At 41.5% G+C, this 20506-nt stretch overlaps 1 protein-coding gene across 1 annotated transcript; it reads right to left on the bottom strand.

Moving 5' to 3' along the window:
- Window positions 1–30: 30 nt before the first annotated feature.
- LOC130177649 (ribosomal RNA processing protein 1 homolog B-like) lies at window positions 31–19393 on the bottom strand. The gene is made up of 16 exons (XM_056389548.1): window positions 19214–19393; window positions 18727–18809; window positions 15986–16043; window positions 15784–15869; window positions 14765–14826; window positions 14557–14686; window positions 13603–13667; window positions 13022–13227; window positions 12633–12724; window positions 11091–11188; window positions 10079–10098; window positions 8065–8208; window positions 6022–7211; window positions 5766–5936; window positions 4302–4368; window positions 31–1297 (listed from the first exon to the last, which is right to left on the bottom strand). Exons 1-16 carry the CDS (start codon window positions 19338–19340, stop codon window positions 1080–1082), a joined length of 2817 nt encoding a protein of 938 aa, XP_056245523.1. The 5' UTR covers window positions 19341–19393; the 3' UTR covers window positions 31–1079.
- Window positions 19394–20506: the final 1113 nt, after the last annotated feature.

Genomic DNA, 20506 nt, shown 5'->3' on the forward strand with positions numbered 1-20506 from the left:
TTTCAGTGTTCAAATTACAAAAAAAAAAAGTTATCCAGTTAAAAGTTTTATTTAGATCATATATGATTCAACCAAGATTAAATAAAATGAATCCAAGTGTTCTGAATGTATGTTGGCATGGCTGTGGTAGCACAGATACACAAATGCATCAATAGTGTTACTGCCCAGCAATTCTATGAGTCTTGTCTGGTTTTCTCAAGACCAAACAGTCCTGGTCTCATCAGACCAGAAAATCTGGTTTCTCTGTCTCAGAGTCCTTTAGTTTCTTCTTTACAAACTGTCACCGAGGAGAGGCTGTTTGGACACTGACATAAAGCCCAGATCAGTGGAGAGCTGCAGTGATGGTTGTCTTGCTATCTAGCTCTGGTCCAGTCTGGCCTAAACAAGTAGCTGTAGTAGTAGCAGAGGATATATTATAACCTCTTGTACTGAAAATTCAACGATAACTGAAACTCTTGGTGAGACGGGTAAGTAAACAGCTGTAAATAGTAACACTGGCTGTGAGGCAAAACTTACGAATAACTCCTTTAAGGATATTTGAATTTTTTATACATAGAAAGACGACTGGATTGTTTCATTTGATTGATCTCTTCCATTGAAGGCATGTACAGGAGGAATGGCTACAGTGAGCACAAACGGTTTCAATGTGCATATAGGCATTATTGTTTTACGACAGATCTTCTATCCTTTAAGTTTTACAGAAACCATACACTTAACCATTATTTCTGCTTTTACTCTCCTTAAACATTTGTCCACATTTACAATGAAATGCCTTGAATTCGACCTGTGTAAAGATGTAGTAGACCCATTTAAGGATTGTCCTCATGTCAAAACATTTCAGCAAAATACAGTTTCTTCATATTCAAAGCATTCTGTATTAAAATCAATCACAGGAAGTGAACATTTGAAAAATATGGAAAAGCTGGAATGAGTAACTTTATTCAAACATCAAGTCACTCAAAGAGGCAAAACCAACTGATATCAGATAAACATAAAAATACCTCTCTCCAAAACAGGATGTGTCTATTATTAAAAAGTTCAGAGAGTATTACATCTGTATCTACAATCAACATGGGAAGTTAAAAGAAATCTGCCGCTGAGGGTCGTCGTTTAGGTGTATTCTTCTGAGTATTCAAACTTGTCTTCCTGTTGGCGTTGGGTTTCTTTTTGATGGTGGTGGAACGTGGTGTGGGCGGAGACTTCAAGACCCCAAACTTGGGTTTCTGCTTTGGGTCAAAGGCCACTCGTGATGACCCGTCTGGACTCACCAGCAGGCTGCGATCAGTCTTCCTGAACTCTGCCGTAAAAAAATAACAGGTACAATCACCCTTTTATACAAGCTGTTACAACAGGAGTTAATCCAACATGTTCTGCCAATATAAACCCCATTTATACCTGGAAACTAAAATGTGTTTTGGGTGATAGATTGCAATTGGATAGAGCTTGACCACAAGACGGTACAAGTGAAAATGTACCCAAGATGCACTGGGGACGGATTGTGATCGGATCACTAAACTACTCCCAGTATGGAGTCACAGGAGTGCCACAAAAAAAAGAATAAATCTGTAAAAGAATAAGAAAATAAATGTGGAAATATAAACAGGGATGAAAGGGTTTTAAGCACAGAAGCAATGCTAACTAGCTGTAGCTGGAATACGTTTCAAAAAATACATATTTACCAACCTGAGCATCTCACGCCGAGGCTTCGGCAGTATGATGAGATGCAACAGATCTGTTTTACCAGCAGGCTGCATGGCGGCTAGCAGCTCACTCTTGAACAGTTGGCAAAGCTGATAACAGAGGGACATCAGGGCAGCCCTTCACAGACTGTTGCCCCTACAACCCACACACAGATCAGCAGTAGAATATAGATGGCATGCACACACACCAGCTGACTGTCACTGAAGCGCATGTGTGTAGGTGCTGCACTGTGATTAAACAAAGTTGAGGGGAGATCGACAGAACACTTAACTTTCACTTCTTAGCTGCTGCTTTGATTGTGAGGACAGTCGGGGGGGGGGGGGGGGGGGGGGGGGGGGGGAAGCGAGAGCGAGGTGAAATGAAAAGCTGTTTCTACACATCGCCTCCTGCTGATTTTGAGTGAATATAGTGAATGCTCTGATTAATTAATGCTTTATTTGTGATTACAATTTTATTTTAACATAGCCAGAAAATGTGTAAAATCACTCCGGGTAGTGCAGAGTAGAGCAAAACAGGACACGCTCAGTCTTTGGCGCACAGAGTAACATAGATCTTAGAGACCTATTACGCTTATATATATCAAACAATTCATAAACTATCATTTGCCATCTATTCATATTCTACTGCTTATCCGTGTGTGAGTCGCACGGGCAGCAGTCTGTGCGGGGCTGACGCCCCTCTGCCCTGACGCCCCTCTCCTCTGACGCCCCTCTCCTCCGACGCCCCTCTGCCCTGACGCCCCTCTCCTCCGACGCCCCTCTCCCCCGACGCCCCTCTGCCCTGACGCCCCTCTCCTCCGACGCCCCTCTCCCCCGACGCCCCTCTCCTCTGACGCCCCTCTCCTCCGACGCCCCCTCCCCTGACGCCCCTCTCCTCCGACGCCCCCTCCCCTGACGCCCCTCTCCCCTGTTCAGCTTTGCCATCTGTTGAGAGCCTCTCTGCTGACTGTGGATACAGATCTAGCTAGCAGCTGCAGGTTGGGGCTCCTGTTAGTGCCGGAGTCTCCGAGTAAGATGCACAGAGTGGACCGGGAGGCAGCTGTATGACGCAACATGAAGCGGCTGAAACATGAATAGGGGATAACTGCAAGTATTGTAGCCTGCCTGCCCCCAGGCAGACCCCTCCCCTTCCAATATAAAAAGCAAAAGCAATGAGGGGAAAGCAAAAGCTATACAGTAAAAGCAAAAGCAACAAGTAAAAGCATTTTTTTATTGTCTTATTTCTCTTTATAGTTCCACATTTATTTATTCATTCATTCCTGTTTATATATTTAAATATTTTCTATAAATGGCACTCCTATGACTCCATACCCTGGAGGTGGTCAGGGATGCACTGTGACCACACTGAACAAGGGTAAATACAATTGTGTCGTCAATGCACATACAACAACTATGTGGACGGGAATATGTTATCACGTGCAAATATAACATATCCAGTGTATGTGAATGGTCATGTGATGTGTGCTGGTATCAGCAGAGATTATTTCTCATATGGAGCTAAAACACTTGTCTGGTCACAGACCATTTTCTCTTTAAACCACCATTTTAAATTGGATGTGTTGGTGTGGCCTCTGGTATCTGTACATAAGGCCATAAGTGAAACCTTCGGTCTTTACTTTATTATTGGCTGCCCTCTCAGAGCCATTCTGTTTCCTGAGATCCAGAGTGGGGATAAATGAGCTGTAAAAGGCTGCACAAAGTATACAATCTGTAAGCTGCACCATGGTGGTGTTTCTAATTGGTGCATGTTTAACTTTATCAAGGTGGAGAGTTCGACGAAAATACAGTAATATCACTCAAGAAACTTAAATTAAGTCGATCCAAGGAGCCCTTTTCCCCACTTTCCACAATGTCAACTGGAGACTGGACATGAAACGGTACAGAAATTTAGTATCACGATTATAGTGACCAAAATGGTCACATTTACAGTATCATCATGATATTTTTAAAATGTGCCAAAAATGTTCAAAAAGTAAAAAGAACAACCCGTGAATTATTGCATTTAAACATTAAAACAACATGTACAACACATCTATGTCATCAGGATCCAGTAGCAGTTCTGGGTTTGCCTGCTGCATCCCCACTCTACACCAGGAAATGTTTTTTGTTTTTTTCTGTGCTGTATCATCTTTCAGAGACACTGTAGACACACCTGTCACCTGTCCAGCACAGTGCGGTTAAGAAAGGAGTCAATCCCTGTTTTTAGTTGGCTAACTCGCTTTTAAAAAACCCACATATACCCGCTAACTTTGATGTAAAAAGGTTTTAGAAGCTGTTCTACCGTTATCTATCCATCTATATTTTTTTTTTCAGGCTTTTTATGCCTTTATTAGAGTGACAGTCAGAGAAAGACAGGAAAGTTGGGGAGAGAGGGGACGACATGCAGCAAAGGGCCGCAGGTCGGATTCAAACCCGGGCCACTGCGGTTAGGACCTTTCTACCGTGAAACCGGTACCTGTTTCATCTCCACTGGAGACTGCTGAATGTTTTGACAAGAAATAAACAAGTGGTGTTATTACAGGTAAGTTAATTAGTTAGTACAGTTAGTTTTCTTAAGTTTTACATTGAATACATAGTCATCATTTATCAGAAATATCTTACCAGCTGTTTTGTTATTCTTGAGACCAAAGGTCACCTTCTTGGATTCTGATTTGGGTGTTTGACTCTTCTGTGGGATAAAAACCAAGAAGTAGAACACAGTTACACACAGAACAACATAATTCTAACAACAACAACAATATGAGAACGGCAGAGATGCACAACGCTGAAGCACTTGTATTCTCAGAGAAACGAACGTTTCACAAAATCATTCTCTCAACCTGACCTGGTAAATCTGCCTTTTTACATCATGTTTTTTGTTCACTTACGCTGGTGGACTCGGCCCCGGGGCCCTTTAATGCCCCCCAGAGGAGAAAACACGAACATTTAACTCCTACAGATTCCTCAAACTCCAAAATTCCCCAGAAAAAAGAAACCATGATCTCAGTGTAATAATGTAGCAACAACTACCAAGTAATGATGTAATAATGTAGTAATGACTATTGAGTTCTGATGGAATAATGTAGTAACGTTCTTTTAGTACAGTTATAGTTAGACTCCACCTCCGTATACTGCTATACGAGTCGGATTCATTTGATAGAGACAAAACACAATAAACAAAGTTAAAGATGAATTTTACTGATATCCTTATTTATTTTTTTCAAATTTTCATTAGATATTGTGATAATATTGTGATTTCTTTTGGCCACAATATTTGTGTAGTGAAAATCTGATATTGGTAGACAGCACAGGTTCCTTGGCTGGTAACTGAATCCATGCATGTTCCCTCAGGCAAATTTCAACTTGTTTCTTTCAAGAAGTCCATCATGTCCATCCCACTTCAGCTGTGATTTGCTCACACCATATGATTCAATGCAGTGAAAACTTTAACACCAGTTTTCAATCTTTCCCCGTGTCTACACTACAAGACTCTCTCTGTATGTACCAGAAGTTCATCTCATTAGTGTCTGATGGAAGAGATCCCACTTCACCGGCAGGATGTGTCTGAGTGCTATGGAGGATGACGAGTTACTGTAATCAATTCATTCAACTTTTGTAAACTACAAATCTGTCGCATGCTCTCAACTCCAGACCAGTTTAAAAAAATCTAACTACAATTAAATTGTGGCTGATGGCTGAGTTTCCATAATCTAGTAGTCAGGGTGAATAAAATAACCTGTACTCCACCGTGAGTTGAGTTCTGCTTTTACAATCTTGGTGTCGTCTCTTTTTTGGTCTAGAGCTCCCAACCTTTTTGCTCGTGACTGTTTAAATGAAGCAATGACTTGTTGCCCATGAGTTATGGAGCAGCTCAGAGGGAAAAAAACTTTGCTCAACTGCAGTGAAATCATTGTACTCAATGAAACTGAACAGCTTAAAGGGTCTCTTCACCTGAACTGCAGAAATACACATTTCCTGTCCTAGCTGTGTCTAACATACAGACAGTTTTGGTTTGATTTGTCCAGGTTTGGTCATGATCTGTATGAACTGACCTGTTCAGGCTCAGTTCTGACTGTTCACCTTTACCTTCTTCCTGGACAGGGGGGTGCTGCAGCCTCCTTTTGTCTTGCAGAAGAGCGGTGTTGGCGCCACAGTGTTGCTCTGAAAGGTGATGAAGTCAGACAGCGGCTGTGAGGCGGTCTTCGCCTTCTTCAGAGACTTTTTAGAGCTCAGAGGTGTGGATGGCTTGTCAACATCCTGAGGGAGGAAATCATGATCACAGTTATGTCTCAGTGCGATCACGTCATCTCATCCGAACCATTTAACCTTATTACATACTCACATTTCCCAGTTTTGTCTTCTTGGCGACCATCTCTTCTTCTGTGAGGCCATTGATTGACTTGGCCTCCTGTTCATCAGCCTCAAACTCAAACACCACAGGGATCTTCCTCCTCTTCTTGGTTGGTTTCCTGGAGGAAGAAACCACCTCAGTTTCATCCAATGGGAGCTCTTCATCCACAGTGATCTCAGGCGTCTGGATTCGTGCCTTTGAAGCCTTTTTCTTCTTTGTTGGTGTTGTCATGGTGATCTCAAGCAGCAGCTTCTCAGCATCCACCGTCTGAGGGGTTTCCTCTGCCACTCGCTCCTCTTCCTCTGCAGTCTTAGCTTCTTTCTGATTACTCTTCCTTTTGTTCTTCAGCAGTGTTCTGGTGCTTTCATTTACAGCAGCTGAAGATTCAAGTATCTGTTTCTTTGTCTTTTTAAGTGGCACTGCAGCGGTGCGTTGTGATGCTTCAAATGAGATCTCAGTGTCCACCTCAACCTGTGCATCGGCCTTGAGGCTCTTTTTCTTACTCTTCTTCTTGGAAGGAGTTAGAGCGTTGGTCTCTGGTGTTGTCATTGTGGTTTCTTCACAACTTCCTGATGTGATCTCTGCCTCTGTGTTCACCTGTGACTGAGCCTCAACCTCATCTGTCTGTGACTCAGCTTCCAGGCTCCTCTTCTTCTTCTTCTTCCCAGAGACTGGAGGGTCTGCTTCAGGCGACACTTGAGCAGTCTGCTGCTCCTCTGTCTCTGCAACCTGAGGTTTAGGCTCAGACGTGTCCTTCTTTTTCTTCTTCTTTGAAATGGTTTGAGATTGGTCCTTGTTGTCTGTGGTGCTGGCTTCTTCTGTGACTGTAACTGAAGGCTTTTTCTTGACCTCAGAGAGGACCAGAGTTTCTGACTGACCCTCTGAAGTAGCTGCTGCTGTCACTTTTACAGATGAGATGGAGCTTTGAGCCTCTGCAGCTGGTGAGCACTGTGGACTTCCTTCAGTCTCTTTAACTGTACTTGGAGCTTGCGCCTCATTGTGTCCCTGCTCAGACTTCTCTGCATTTTCCTCAACACCTGTACTCTCGTCCTTCCCAGCTTTCTTTTTCTTCTTCTTCTTTTTCTTCTTTTTGTTTTCATCATTAGAGTTCAGGTCTGCTTGTTCATCTTTTCCCTGGTCATTGGTTTGCTTGTTGAGTGTTAATGCTTCCTTTTTCTTCCCTGAAGTTTCAGAAACAAAAGATCAGTTACTCTTCACATTCCCAAACAAACATTTGTCACTAACTCAAAATTCATTCAATGGAAAGCTTCAGTTGATGAGAAGGATCTCAGTCGACCATGTTTTGATTAGTAGGTTGGTCGATACATGGCTGCCAATGGAACACATTTACTGATGATTTCACTGCTGAAGAAGCAGCAGAATGAACACATCGGTCTACAGGAGCAGATTCAGACAATTGCATCAACACTGTCATCATCCATTAGGAAAATGATCCTGAACATGTGGTCAAAGCCGCCAAAGAGCTTCAGGAGGAAGAGGTTGAACATCCTGGAATGGCCATATCAGTCACCTGCTGAGGACCACATAAAAGACAGACAACCCCCCACCCAACGAGCAGCAGCGGGGGGGGCTGCAGTGAAGCTCTTGGAGAGAATCACCAACAAGCAGGATTCTACATGATTTTACAATCTACTTACAGGTGATGGCAAATGCCTGACAAACAAGGTGATAGAAGAGGAAATGACTGAAATAAACACATTAATTCTAAGAAAAACTTTTACCAACAGGTTTTTATTCAGCTTGTGGCCCATTCTGCTGCCCACATGTTCCAGCATCTCCAGCTGTGCACTACACTCTCTGCACAAGGCTTCCCTTCTCCTCCAACTCTTTGTAATAACTTATCTGGGAACCATTGAAGCTGACTTCACAGAGGAACCTGAACCAACATGAAGCGCTCATGTGGGCACATGTTGTCCAGGTCATAGAGACATCAGTGATAGGAACACCATTCTCCATGCTGAAATCCATGACACATTTTAAAAACTAAACGGTTTTAACGACTAAACCTGTTACCTTTACTCTTCTTCGCTGCTGGGTTTCCCTCTTCATCCTCCTCCATGTGACCTCCTCCTCTCTTCATCCTCTTCCTGCTGCCAAACATGTCGTCATCCTCATCTGTGGAGACCTCCTCTGGATACTCATCCTGAGGGAAGATGCCTGAGAGGAGAAAGACGTCGGAGTGAGATGGTCGGGTCGAGTCATTTGCTGCATGTCATCCCCTCACTCTCTCCCCCCGACTCTCCTGTCCACCTCACTGTAGAATAATTATTCTGTTTTCACAGATGTTACTGTTTTTTTCAACTGGTAATGTGAGTTCACTTTTTCAAAGCTCCTCACACAGTTCTACCAACAAGCAGCTCAGCACAGAAGTATGAACTCCTTTACTGAAGGTTGTCATGTCTTTATGTGTTATGTTTCTTCACAGTATCTGTAGGAAAATAGAAAAGCTGCAGTGGCACTTCTAAAGGCTTTTTGTTCCAGGGTGAATGAAGAGAATGAAAGTAATTCTTGTGTAAGTGATGCAACACAAAACTCTACAACATCAATTTATATTAGTGGTGTCATGATTTAAATTTAACCATTGTCTTCTGCACTCAGGGCTGTGTCACTGTTAGACTGTCCAGTCTGGATTTGATCAACAGATCAGTGGTTTTATGTCCCAAAAACCTTCATTTCTTTACAAAAAAGGCTCAGTGGTATCAAGTGTGATGTAACCTCCTCTTTGCTTCAATCGTACCACACTACGAACATATTTAAATCATTCATTTAAAGTGTAACAGTAACTTATTTCCCCAGTCAACTGAGAACAACCTAGAGTTAGAGGTTCCCTGCTGCCATCTAGTGGCTGCTGTTGTAACTGCTCATCAGACAGCAGCAGGTGACGTTCAACAACACACACTGGTTTATAACTCACAGGGAACTAAATATTTCCACAGCGGTGACCTCAGGAGGATTTTACAGTTCATCTCCTCCTCCAGCAGAGGACATGGTGTCTCCAAGGTGCAGCTGCAGGGAACCACTAACCTCCAGCTACTTGCTAGAGTACGATGGAGCATTAGGGGCACACCGCGGGATCTTTTTTTTTTTTTTTCCAATGATATCATTTTTTTTCATAACTTTATGAGAATAAAGTGGTAATTGTAGGTTGTGTGTTTTAGAGGGAAATATCAGAAGCTTTAAAAAGAGGAACGTGGAGCATCCTGGGAAGTTCTACTTTAGCAGAAGTTTGACTAATAAGGAGACACTTCATCGTTTGGCTCATCAGCTTCATCATCATCATCATCATCATCATCATCATCATCATCAGCAGCAGGACATTGAAAAGATTTTGAAAAAGTGAGTCTGTTCTATTGTTAGACAGACAAACAGCAGCTGCCAGAAGCAGCTCAGACTGACACTGACGGTCATCTCACCTGTTTGATTGGTTGTAATATTCCTAAACCTCAAAATTTCAGATTTCTGTTTTTCCCCACAACGTGGCCCTAACACTCTGTCGTACTAAAGCTACTTGTTGTGTCAACTTTGATTTTTTTTTTTTTTTTGTTCGGATGCGAACCAAGTGATCAGGTGGGAGATAAAAAAAAAACATAAAAATAAGAAAAATATACTCGAGAATCAACAATCCTGCTTTTAATTTTAAAGTTCTAAATCCACATTGTCCCTGTTACAAATTGTCTTGGATTCAGTCTCACCTGCCAGTCTCTGATAGACCTCATCAAGGAATCAAAATATATGCTCAATCTTTTATATCCAGATGAGTTGTCATGCATTTTTTTTTTTTACATGTAGCAGAACATAGAAAATCTCAATCTAATTTACAATAATTCAATATTTTTGGTTTTGAACTTAAATATAGTTTTATAACAAAATGTACACATGCACAAAGCAGAGTGATCCACAGAGACTGCTGCTGTATGATAGTGTGAAGAGTGTTTAAAAAGTGAACTCAGTACAGAGACGTGAATGTTACCAGCTGTGAAAACATAAACCAGGAGTGAAGACATGAGATGTGATCAGAAGCTCTTACCTTCACCAAGATCACGCAGCCTGAAGATCAACACCAGGTGAGAGAGAAGAACAAAACTAATTAGTCTGGATTCAAGCACAGGTCATTCAATGGTGCAGTTTCAATATTATATTAATTTAATACTACAAATAATGAGTTAATACATCGATGGGAAAAAAGCTAAATATCATATGGACATTGGTAAAGGCATCAGCTCTCAGTGATGACTGAGATCATCGTCCATCAGGACCCTTTTACTGCTGGGATTAAACACAACAAACAATACACACAGGAGACAGGCAGCACAGCTTCAATTACAGAAAACCCACCAAGAGCTGGAAGAGAAACAGGCTCTGAACATTTTTAAACCACAGCTTAAACCCTATTTATTTATTTGGCTTTTGATCAATCCTCTCATTTTATTATTCATACTGGTTTCTGTTTTTATTTCATTTCTATTTCTGTAAATTTCTGTTATACTCTGTCCTTCAATTCTAATCTATTGGTAGGGTGTTGGATCAGTTCTGAAATGACTTCCAGTGTTTTATGATGGAATACTTTTATTTATTAATGTAGCCAGATTTAGATGTTGTGATGAGAGATGTTTCTTACAGAAGCTGAACAGACACTTGAAAAGAGAAGAGCCATAATGAATGTTACTAATGTGCCTTTCCTTCTTTGACAAGTCAGAATATCCGACAGACTCTGTGTGACCGACAGAAAAGCTTCATTAATAAGAGCCCAGCTGTAATAAACCCAAACAATCCTTTAATTGATCTGTATCTCACAGTAAACTTTTTTTTTTTTTTTTTTTTTTTTTTAAATCAAAGAGAAATTTAAACTTTGTCTTTTACTTTTTGCTCTGATGCGCAGAAACACTGAGAAAGCTCCTACGTTCTGTCAAAATACACCTGCCTATATACAGCCACAAAGTGAAACACACACACACACACACACACACTCATCTTACATTTGCTGTGAGGACACTCACTCTGCACACACATGCGCACACACAGCAGAGTTTACTACTCACACTTTGATGATCTTGTAGAGTCTCTGTCTGTTCTGGCTCGGTGTGCTGCTCCGACCTGACAGCTCCAACAGCTTGTCTGCCAGGGCCGCATAGTCGAACTACAACACATATCCATCATCATCAGCCACCTCTATCACCATCCCATCTATCCTCCAGTAACTGATGGAGTTATTTGTTCAAACTGTTTTCAGGGCAGAGAAACTGACTGATCCATGAATAGAATCAGTCAATGACATTAAAATAATTTCCTCACTTCTTCCACACATTTTACAAATACAATACTTTGCATTACTACAAAATCATCAGTGTTCAGATCCATTTTTCCCACCTAGCAGAAATGCTCAGATCATTTAAATGATCACTTCGCACACTGTTTTTATAGAGGTCATGTTGACAGTCAGGTCATCCAGCTACAGGCAGTCTTAAAACTATATGCAACATCAGAGGTGATGCCTGCATACCCACCACCGTGTTAAAAAGGGAACAAACTGAATACAAACATTGTTTTTCCTGCATAGAGAATTGCGAGGCGGCTGCCTCCGTCAAATTTCATGCCACCTCCGTCTCCTGATTACATTCCAGTAAGTCTACTTTGTTTTCTCAGTACTCGGTGGATTTGAAGGTTGAAATTTGTCCCGTATTTTCGTTGATGTTATGTCCTCAAAGTGCTGTGAATAATTTAATGTCAAGTAAAACCAAACCAGTTGCCACCTTTTTTCACATAAAAAGATGCCAACCCTACAGATGAATATTATCTTTTTTACACCCAAGCACACCCAGCTTGTTGAAAAGTTCCCTTAAATTAACGTTACATCCCATCATGTTTTTTTGGGGGGGGGTTTTTTTGCAGAAATGTCTCAAATCACAGATTTAAAAAGAGAAATCACGGCATCACATGAAATACGGCTTAGTACTGCCCCCGCCTAATTTTCAGCCAAGAAAAACCCTGATAAAGACATCGATCTACAGCAGGTATGAGCGCGTGCTCCAACAGCAATATACATAAACGCATCCGCAAGACAGTATAACTGAGACCTAAGAGGAGAAACTGGTTTTAACCTTAGCGACACTGACCACAAAACAACTGAACTCCCATCTAATGTCACGTCTATGATCTGCTCACTGAAACCTGGAGCATCAACATCTGGTTTTCAAAACTCTGTCAAGTCTCACCAGCTTCATGCCATCAACACAGCTGTGAAGAGAGCTCAGAGCCTGATCATTAAGTACAAGTGGTTTGTAGTTGACGGAATCTGACATGAAGTTGATTAGCTTCAACAGGATCCGCTCAGTTTCAGTCTCCCTTCTTTGAAATACAGAGAAACCCCATCGCCACCTAGTGTTTCAGTGGTGTAAATGCAGCGTGACGTAGACACCGGCTCACAACAGCGTACACTCTGCATTGATCCACACAGACTGCCGCTCATGCAGAGCTTAACTTTTTACATGTCGAGTAAAAAACAATTAATTCTAAGAAAACAGTTTGTTTGTTTCTAACAGATTAAATCTCAAGTGAAAAGTCCGGTCCTGAAGAGGTTTCACCTGTAGAACTGGTCCGATGTCATCATCACCTAGCAGCTCTGTGTCCGAGTCTTCCAAGTGAAGAAGCTCGTCATCCTCATCTGATGTATTACCTGAAAACATCAGTACCACAAATTTTGACTTCAATAAAAATAAATTTCACACATACACACACGGTTCCTATAGTTGTGAAGACACTTATTGATATCATACATTCCCTAACCCCAGCTTGCACCTTGAAGCTGAGTCTTGACTATCAGTCCCTTTAGTTTTCCATAAAGTTTCCTGAACTTCTTCATAACAGAATCTTTATCAGAGACAATCTATTATCTTAGAGAGAAACTGATTGATCTTCTAATTAACAAAAATCCAGTCCCAGTTATAATTCTTATTCAATTTTTGAGACGTACCATTGACCTGCTTCCCTGTCTGTTTCTTGCTGAGTGGTTTGCTGTTTTTGTCTTTTATCTGGTCTTTGAGGTCTTCTTCAGAGGCGTCTTCTGATTCTGAGTCCTCAGCTGCTTTCACCTCCTTCATCAAGTCTTCAATGGCAAAGGGAGCCTGGTCAATAATGGTGCTGAAGATGCTGTTGCAGATGGCTCCAAAAAGACTCCGACTAGAGAGACAGAGGATCCATGAACATAAAGACAAGCTGCTTCAGTTCAGACCATGATAATCACTCAGTCAACCTGGACCTTTGAAACACACCATCATTATATAAAGATTTATATCACAGACATGTTTCTGTGGTGTGCTGTATACTGTTTCTACTGTGGGAAGTCAGAAACTGAAAGATTTCATGAGTGTAAATATGACCAACACACAATCAGATCTGAGACTGATCATCCGGTCATCGATCACCAGCCGATCACAAAGAAAAGCTTGATTGATCGGTGCATCTGTACTAATAACCTGTTGTAAACATGTGCAGTGTCAGAGACAGCGGTACAGTGAATGAAGCAGTGAAGCAGAGGAGGCTGGTTGGACTCACTCTTTGGTTCTAGCGGCTGTTTTGCAGAACGGCTCGATGAACGTCAGGTTCTGATCAGCTGTGAGCTGTGAAAAGAAAACAATGACCACATCAGGGTAACTTTAGTGTTCATGCGTTTCCCCATGAGCTGAAACTATTGATTAGTGGATCAGCAGAAAATTACAACAACTTTGATAAGTTAATATTTTCAAAATCATTTGCTTACTTGAATCTCGGCTACATAATTCTTCAACTCAAAACAACATTTTACCACCTACAACACATAAGCAGTGCACACACACACACACACACACACACACCTACCTCAGAGGCACATGTTTACTGCGAAAAGCAACAAAAGATCAATATTGGGATTTTGAGAGTCGATACAGGATTTTTCTTATTAAAAAATTGCAATTAAAAAAAAAATCCAGCTCTTCTTTCTACAGCCTCTTTTTCAGTGGACAAGCTTTTACAGACTGAAGACCTGCAGATGCCCGCTGACCACAACTGACCGGGCTCAACTTAAGTATTTTTTGCAGTCATTAAAGGGTGATGCTCTAATTACAGCAGAGCAACCTTCAGTCACTGTCTCAATCAACTCTGATGATCATATAGTTAATCTCATAAGTGACTCCATCTCTCTGTAAATGTTTGTTGTGGTGATTTTCCTCTCTACTTTTCTCTCATAAAGGTTCTTGTTATATTTCATCAAAGTGGAATCATGTCCTCTGAGGTTAGAATCAAGCAGTAGCATACTGCAACTTCTATATAAATGATCATTTTAGCAGCTCGATGTCTTAAGAATTAAAACATAAAATCCAGCTCCTGGTTACCCAGAGTCAGAGGCAGATACAACCGCAGCACTGCAGCCTGCTTCCAATCAACTCTCATGCGCAAAAGGAACTCAATAACACAACTGCCTGTTGTTAATCACAGAAGAAGAATTTGTTGAGACCAGTGGTGGTGCAGTACCTCTGCTGAGCCCACAGCTGCCAGTTCAGTCATGTAAAGGTCCAGGATGTGGAACTGCAGCCCGCTGGGTGCTTCGCTACCACTCTGTAGGAGCTGAGCCACCAGCAGCTGCAGAAACCTGGAGACCTCACTGAGGAAACAGTTAACAATTTTCACATCAGTCTGACGCAAACACATCGGGAAGCTTTTATAAAAGTCAACACATTACCTGCTCTCCCAGTTTTTCTTCTTCAGCAGCTCAAACGTTTGTCTGAACATGAAGCGAACCAGCTGTTTGAGGGAAAAGAAACAATAATCATTAGTAATTAAAGAGGAAAATAAACATGGAAACAGCTAGAGTGAGACCGTGTGATAGTGAGACAGTGTGACAGTGAGACCGTGTGACAGTGAGAGAGTGTGACAGTGTGACAGTGAGAGAGTGTGACAGTGAGAGAGTGTGACAGTGAGAGAGTGAGAGAGTGAGAGAGTGAGAGAGTGTGACAGTGAGAGAGTGAGAGAGTGTGACAGTGAGAGTGTGACAGTGAGAGAGTGAGAGAGTGTGACAGTGAGAGAGTGTGACAGTGAGACAGTGTGACAGTGTGACAGTGAGAGAGTGAGAGAGTGTGACAGTGAGAGAGTGTGACAGTGAGAGAGTGAGAGAGTGTGACAGTGAGACAATGATAGTTAAATAGTGAGAATTTGCCAGTGAGAGTGTGACAGTGAAAGAGTAAGACAGTGAGGCAGTGAGACCAAAATGATTTCAACAGCTGACTGACACGATTTTCTTTAATAAAATAAAAACCTTTCAGATCTCATCTCAACACAGACATACAGTAACTTAAATGAAACATCGGCCATAGTTGGCAACATGTTTAAATCAGGATTAACAAAGGAGTACAAATTAAGGTTACACCAGATCTGCCAGAAACCCGATGGTAGCACTGATTGTCGGCGTCTCTGGTTCTGCTCCATTGAATTTGAGCCTGTCTTTGTCCATCATGAGTTTGACAGTGTTGTCAAATCAGTGGCAAACAATTCTCCAGTCAAGACTGTGGAGTTGTTTTATTGTAAATTCTGTAAACTTGTTTAACAAGATTAAGAATTGCTGATGAATGTTTGCCCTTGTACTAGTTCATTAATTATTTCTATGATGAGGATTCAGCTCAGTAGATGATTAATCCAAAGACTTGAGTTGTTCCACAGTGACATGTCTCACTTTAAATCAGTCACTGTTCTCCTCACACTCACCTGGAAGAACTTGTCCATCCGCAGCCTGTCGATCCCGGTCCACTCTCTCTTGAAGGTCAGCAGGAAGCTCTCCAGGTATAAAAACTCTACAGGGAACAGCAGCAGCATCACAATGACAGAGCTGCTCTCATGTGACATTATCTAATGTTCGTAGCTCTTATTAAATCAACTGAGATTATGAAATCACGTTTCGGAAACTTACGTCCGTCAGAATTGTGGAAGCTGTGGATGAGGGTGGAGATCTGTTTTGACAGCTCCTCCTAAAGAAGAGAAGACAACGGTACATCAGAGACCACAATTCACAGGTATAAGCAGGTTTTTTTTTTTTTTAATGCGGATAAACCCATTCATAAAAGCCAATTAACCCTTTCTCCACTGCCATTTGAGTCGGACTGGGAACAAACAACTACAAGGAGCGAAGTCATGACATGCACTGAGAGAGCACACACACACACAGACAGTGGAGAGAGAGTGAACTGCTAGCTGCCGGGCAGACTGGTAAAACAGAGCGTCTCGTCTCACCCTCAGGTTGCTGGTCCTGTAAAAGTGTCGGAGCCACTGAGTCAGACGCTTTGATCAGTGATTGTGTGTTTTTAAAGCTTATTTCAGGGCTGCAGCTCACTCTCAGAGGAAGGTGTAGCTGCTGTGTTCCTGGTTTAACAGCACCGTGCTGGACAGGTGACAGGTGTGTTTACAGTGTCTGTGCTCTGAAAGACGTCACAGCAGGAAAACTGAGAAAAGTGTTCACCCAGGTGTTATGTTGACCTCAATGCTGATCACAGCCAGAGCCGATAAATACCCGAGACTACTGCAGAGTAATGTGACCCATATGTGGATGTTGATTGAAACCTTTTCCATTGCTGACAAAGGCCTGATGTTAGGGGGTCTTAGCAGGTTTTTCAAACATAGACTAAACAATTACTCAACAATGAAAATAATCGTTAGTAGCAGAGAGAATGCACCAGAATGCTCAAAAGTGTTGTGGTGGCTGTGACAGATGGGCAAACTACTGTTTGTTTCCATTATCAATTAATATGCAGATTGTTTTTGTTTTCAATTCATCCATGACTAACAAAAAATTAAAAAAAATTGCAGTTGAATAAAGTCGACAGTGAACATAAAGATCTTCAAAACAAATTACTGAAACAATTAATCGACTTATAAAGATTCATATTGAAGAATCATTGCAACTCTACAAAGATATGTCAAACATTATATTTTACAACTGAACAATAAACTTGGCCATTGAAAATGTATCTTTATGACAGTAAATAACTTACAAAAATAAAAGGCAATTAAATAAATAAAAACTAGAAACATACATTGCAATTAAAGAAAATTAAGCATCAAAATACATAAAAATGCAACAGACATTTACACTGACGCACAGGCATAATAAAAATTACACACCTAGTCTTCATTTTTATGAGAGAAAGTGACTCTTCTCTCCTGTAAAGCTGTTTTCAGACACAAAACACTGACATCTGTTAGAGTGACGTCTGAGCTTTTAAACTACAGATAATCTGGAGTCACTGCCAGAGAGCAACAGTGTCCTGCTGCTGCACAACCAGGGAACCTCATTCATATCTGCTCACATGATGCACCATTTAATAAAAACTGATAAATAATTGGAGAATGAAGGGGAGGATATTACTGTGGCTTTTTCCTGGTAAGACATCTCTGCTTAGTTAAACATTGTATTATCTTTCTGCATAAGAGATGTCACTTAAGGTAATACATGTATGTGGTTATGACTGCTAATGTGAATTTAATGGGAAAATGACCTGGGACCTCACGTATAAATGTTGCGTACGCAGAAAAACATTGCATACACCATCTTTCACGCTCAGATATATCAAGAGTGAAATGAAAGTGAGAATTTGCGTTCCTCCATGCCAGCTTCATGTCTGGTGTATGCATTTTTCAAATGGTTACAGTCAACTGGCGACACTTTGAGGTCATGCAGTGACTACTAACATTGGGAAAAGATTTACAAGTCGGTCAGACCACATGTCAAAACAACTACTCCTCAAAGCCTTATTGGAAACAATATCCTTCCACATGTACGCAATTAAATAATTGGACATAAAAGCTTGCGTAAAAGGATACAATACATGCCCTAATAACAATGGCAGCTTTGGACTTAGAGGAAATAGCGAATGGCAAAATATTGTATATGGTATTTAGAAACCACACAGTTTATTTATCCGAACAAACAGCATGGATGAATGATGGGTGGCTTCTGGATAAGTAATTAATTCTTAAGTTAAATCAATTTCTCTGACGCACATGGGAGCCCATACGCCCTGAGTTATATCATTGTCTTTAGAGCATCTGTCTTGTCTATGTGGCTCATTTACTCCATAAACTAATGTTGGAAAGAATTTGGATAGTTTCATAGTCTCTTGTCTGGCACATCTCTGCATTCCATATGAGTGTCTACTGCTTGTTTTCTATGACTATGCTATTATGCCAGAGGACAAAGTGCAGAATAATTTTTCTGGACTCTACCTCTGAAAGCAACACCTCCTCCTCCTATTCTGAAGTGTGTTTTTTGACGACTTACGGTTTGATTTAGCTATTTTTCCTGATTCTGAAGAAAGGGGTAGTCCATGCATTTATACTCATTAGCATTTCAATTTGGGGCAGAGAGAAGGTGGAGTGTGGTGTTCCTGCATGTGCGCTCAATTCCACATTAATTGGGATGTACAAAGAAAATGTGTGTGGAATCCTGTGTGCACACGGTTTCATACATCTGACACATCTTCAGAGATTTGTGCGTATGCCACATTTCAGTGTGAATTCTAGGCAATGGTTTTTTTACATGATGTCCCTGGTGCTTACAGTGTATCTCTGACAGGGGCTTACATGCTCTCTGTACACACCCACATGTTGTCCCATTATACAGGTGTAAGCCAGGCAACAACACACAGAGACACATACCTGCAGCAGTGGTTTGTCCTGCATCCACAGACAGTAAAACAGACCCTTCCACAGCTTGAGCAGCTCATCACTCCTGAACCCACCTGTACACAGGAGGGAAGAACGAGTGTTACCTGTAATCAAACTGCAGTGATTGATTAATTGGGTTTCTCACAGTCTGTGGCCTCGTTGACCCCGTGTTTGCTACATCATAGACAACAGGAGATCAGCTGTAACGTTTGCTACATACAAATAAATGAGCCTCTGACCCAAGAGCTGACTTACCTCCACACGTGTGAACTGGCTAACATTTATTTTAATAACAGAATCAGCGTCAGAGTGGGACCAGTACCTGTACCACACTCCGTTCAACATCGGAATCATCAATGTGTTCTTACTAGCTTCTCGTTTTTTAAACAAAAGTTAATAAATAGTTTGTCGTTTGCTCTATGTTTGAGCAGTTTTAACAAGTCAAAGCTAGGTGGCTAACCCACACAGGCTAGCTTACCTGCCGCTTTCTGTGACCTGACACTGATGTATTTCCTCAGTTTCTTGATAGCCTTGGTCCGGGTCGATTTCTCATTGGAGGCCAGTTTCTGTGCGAATTGGACCTCCGGCTCCTGAATCGACGCCATGCTCACACCGCTTCACGTGGAGACACTTCGCTCCTCCACTACGTCACTACTGCTTCCCCCACGTTTCCCTCTTCTTCTTCTCCTTTCTATAGCGGTGGCAACCAGCGCTAAGGTACATTACCGCCACCCACCGGCGGGTTGCAACCAGTGTTAAGGTGCATTATTGCCACCTACCGGACTAGACATAGATTGCTGGGGGAAAAAGTTGAGAAAGTGCTGAAATAGATCGTTAGATAAGTGTTTAAATTTGACCTGCTGGTGGCGTTAAATTAAAAATCAGGGGATCAACACACTCTTTAAGCTTGAAATTGGACTTATATGTATATATATATATGTATGCAGTACAGGCCAAAAGTTTGGACACACCTTCTCATTCAATGCGTTTTCTTTATTTTCATGACTATTTACATTGTAGATTCTCACTGAAGGCATCAAAACTATGAATGAACACATATGGAATTATGTACTTAACAAAAAAGTGTGAAATAACTCTTAACTCTTAAATAGGTCTTATATTTTAGATTCCTCAAAGTAGCCACCTTTTGCTTTTTTGATAGCGCTGCAAACCCTTGGTGTTCTCTCAATGAGCTTCATGAGGTAGTCACCTGAAATGGTTTTCACTTCACAGGTGTGCCTTGTCAGGGTTAATTAGTGGAATTTCTTGCTTTATTAATGGGGTTGGGACCATCAGTTGTGTTTTGCAGAAGTCAGGTTGATACACAGCCGACAGCCCTATTGGAAAACTGTTAGAATTCATAATATGGCAAGAACCAATCAGCTAAGTAAAGAAAAACGAGTGGCCATCATTACTTTAAGAAATGAAGGTCAGTCAGTCCGGAAAATTGCAAAAACTTTGAATGTGTCCCCAAGTGCAGTCGCAAAAACCATCAAGCTCTACAACGAAACTGGCTCACATGAGGACCACCCCAGGAAAGGAAGACCAAGAGTCACCTCTGCTGCTGAGGATAAGTTCATCCGAGTCACCAGCCTCAGAAATCGCAAGTTAACAGCAGCTCAGATTAGAGACCAGATGAATGCCACACATAGTTCTAGCAGCAGACACATCTCTAGAACAACTGTTAAGAGGAGACTGCGCGAATCAGGTCATGGTCAAATAGCTGCTAGGAAACCACTGCTAAGGAGAGGCAACAAGCAGAAGAGATTTG

Source organism: Seriola aureovittata, chromosome 11 (assembly GCF_021018895.1).
Source record: "Seriola aureovittata isolate HTS-2021-v1 ecotype China chromosome 11, ASM2101889v1, whole genome shotgun sequence".
NCBI classification, from domain to species: domain Eukaryota; kingdom Metazoa; phylum Chordata; class Actinopteri; order Carangiformes; family Carangidae; genus Seriola; species Seriola aureovittata.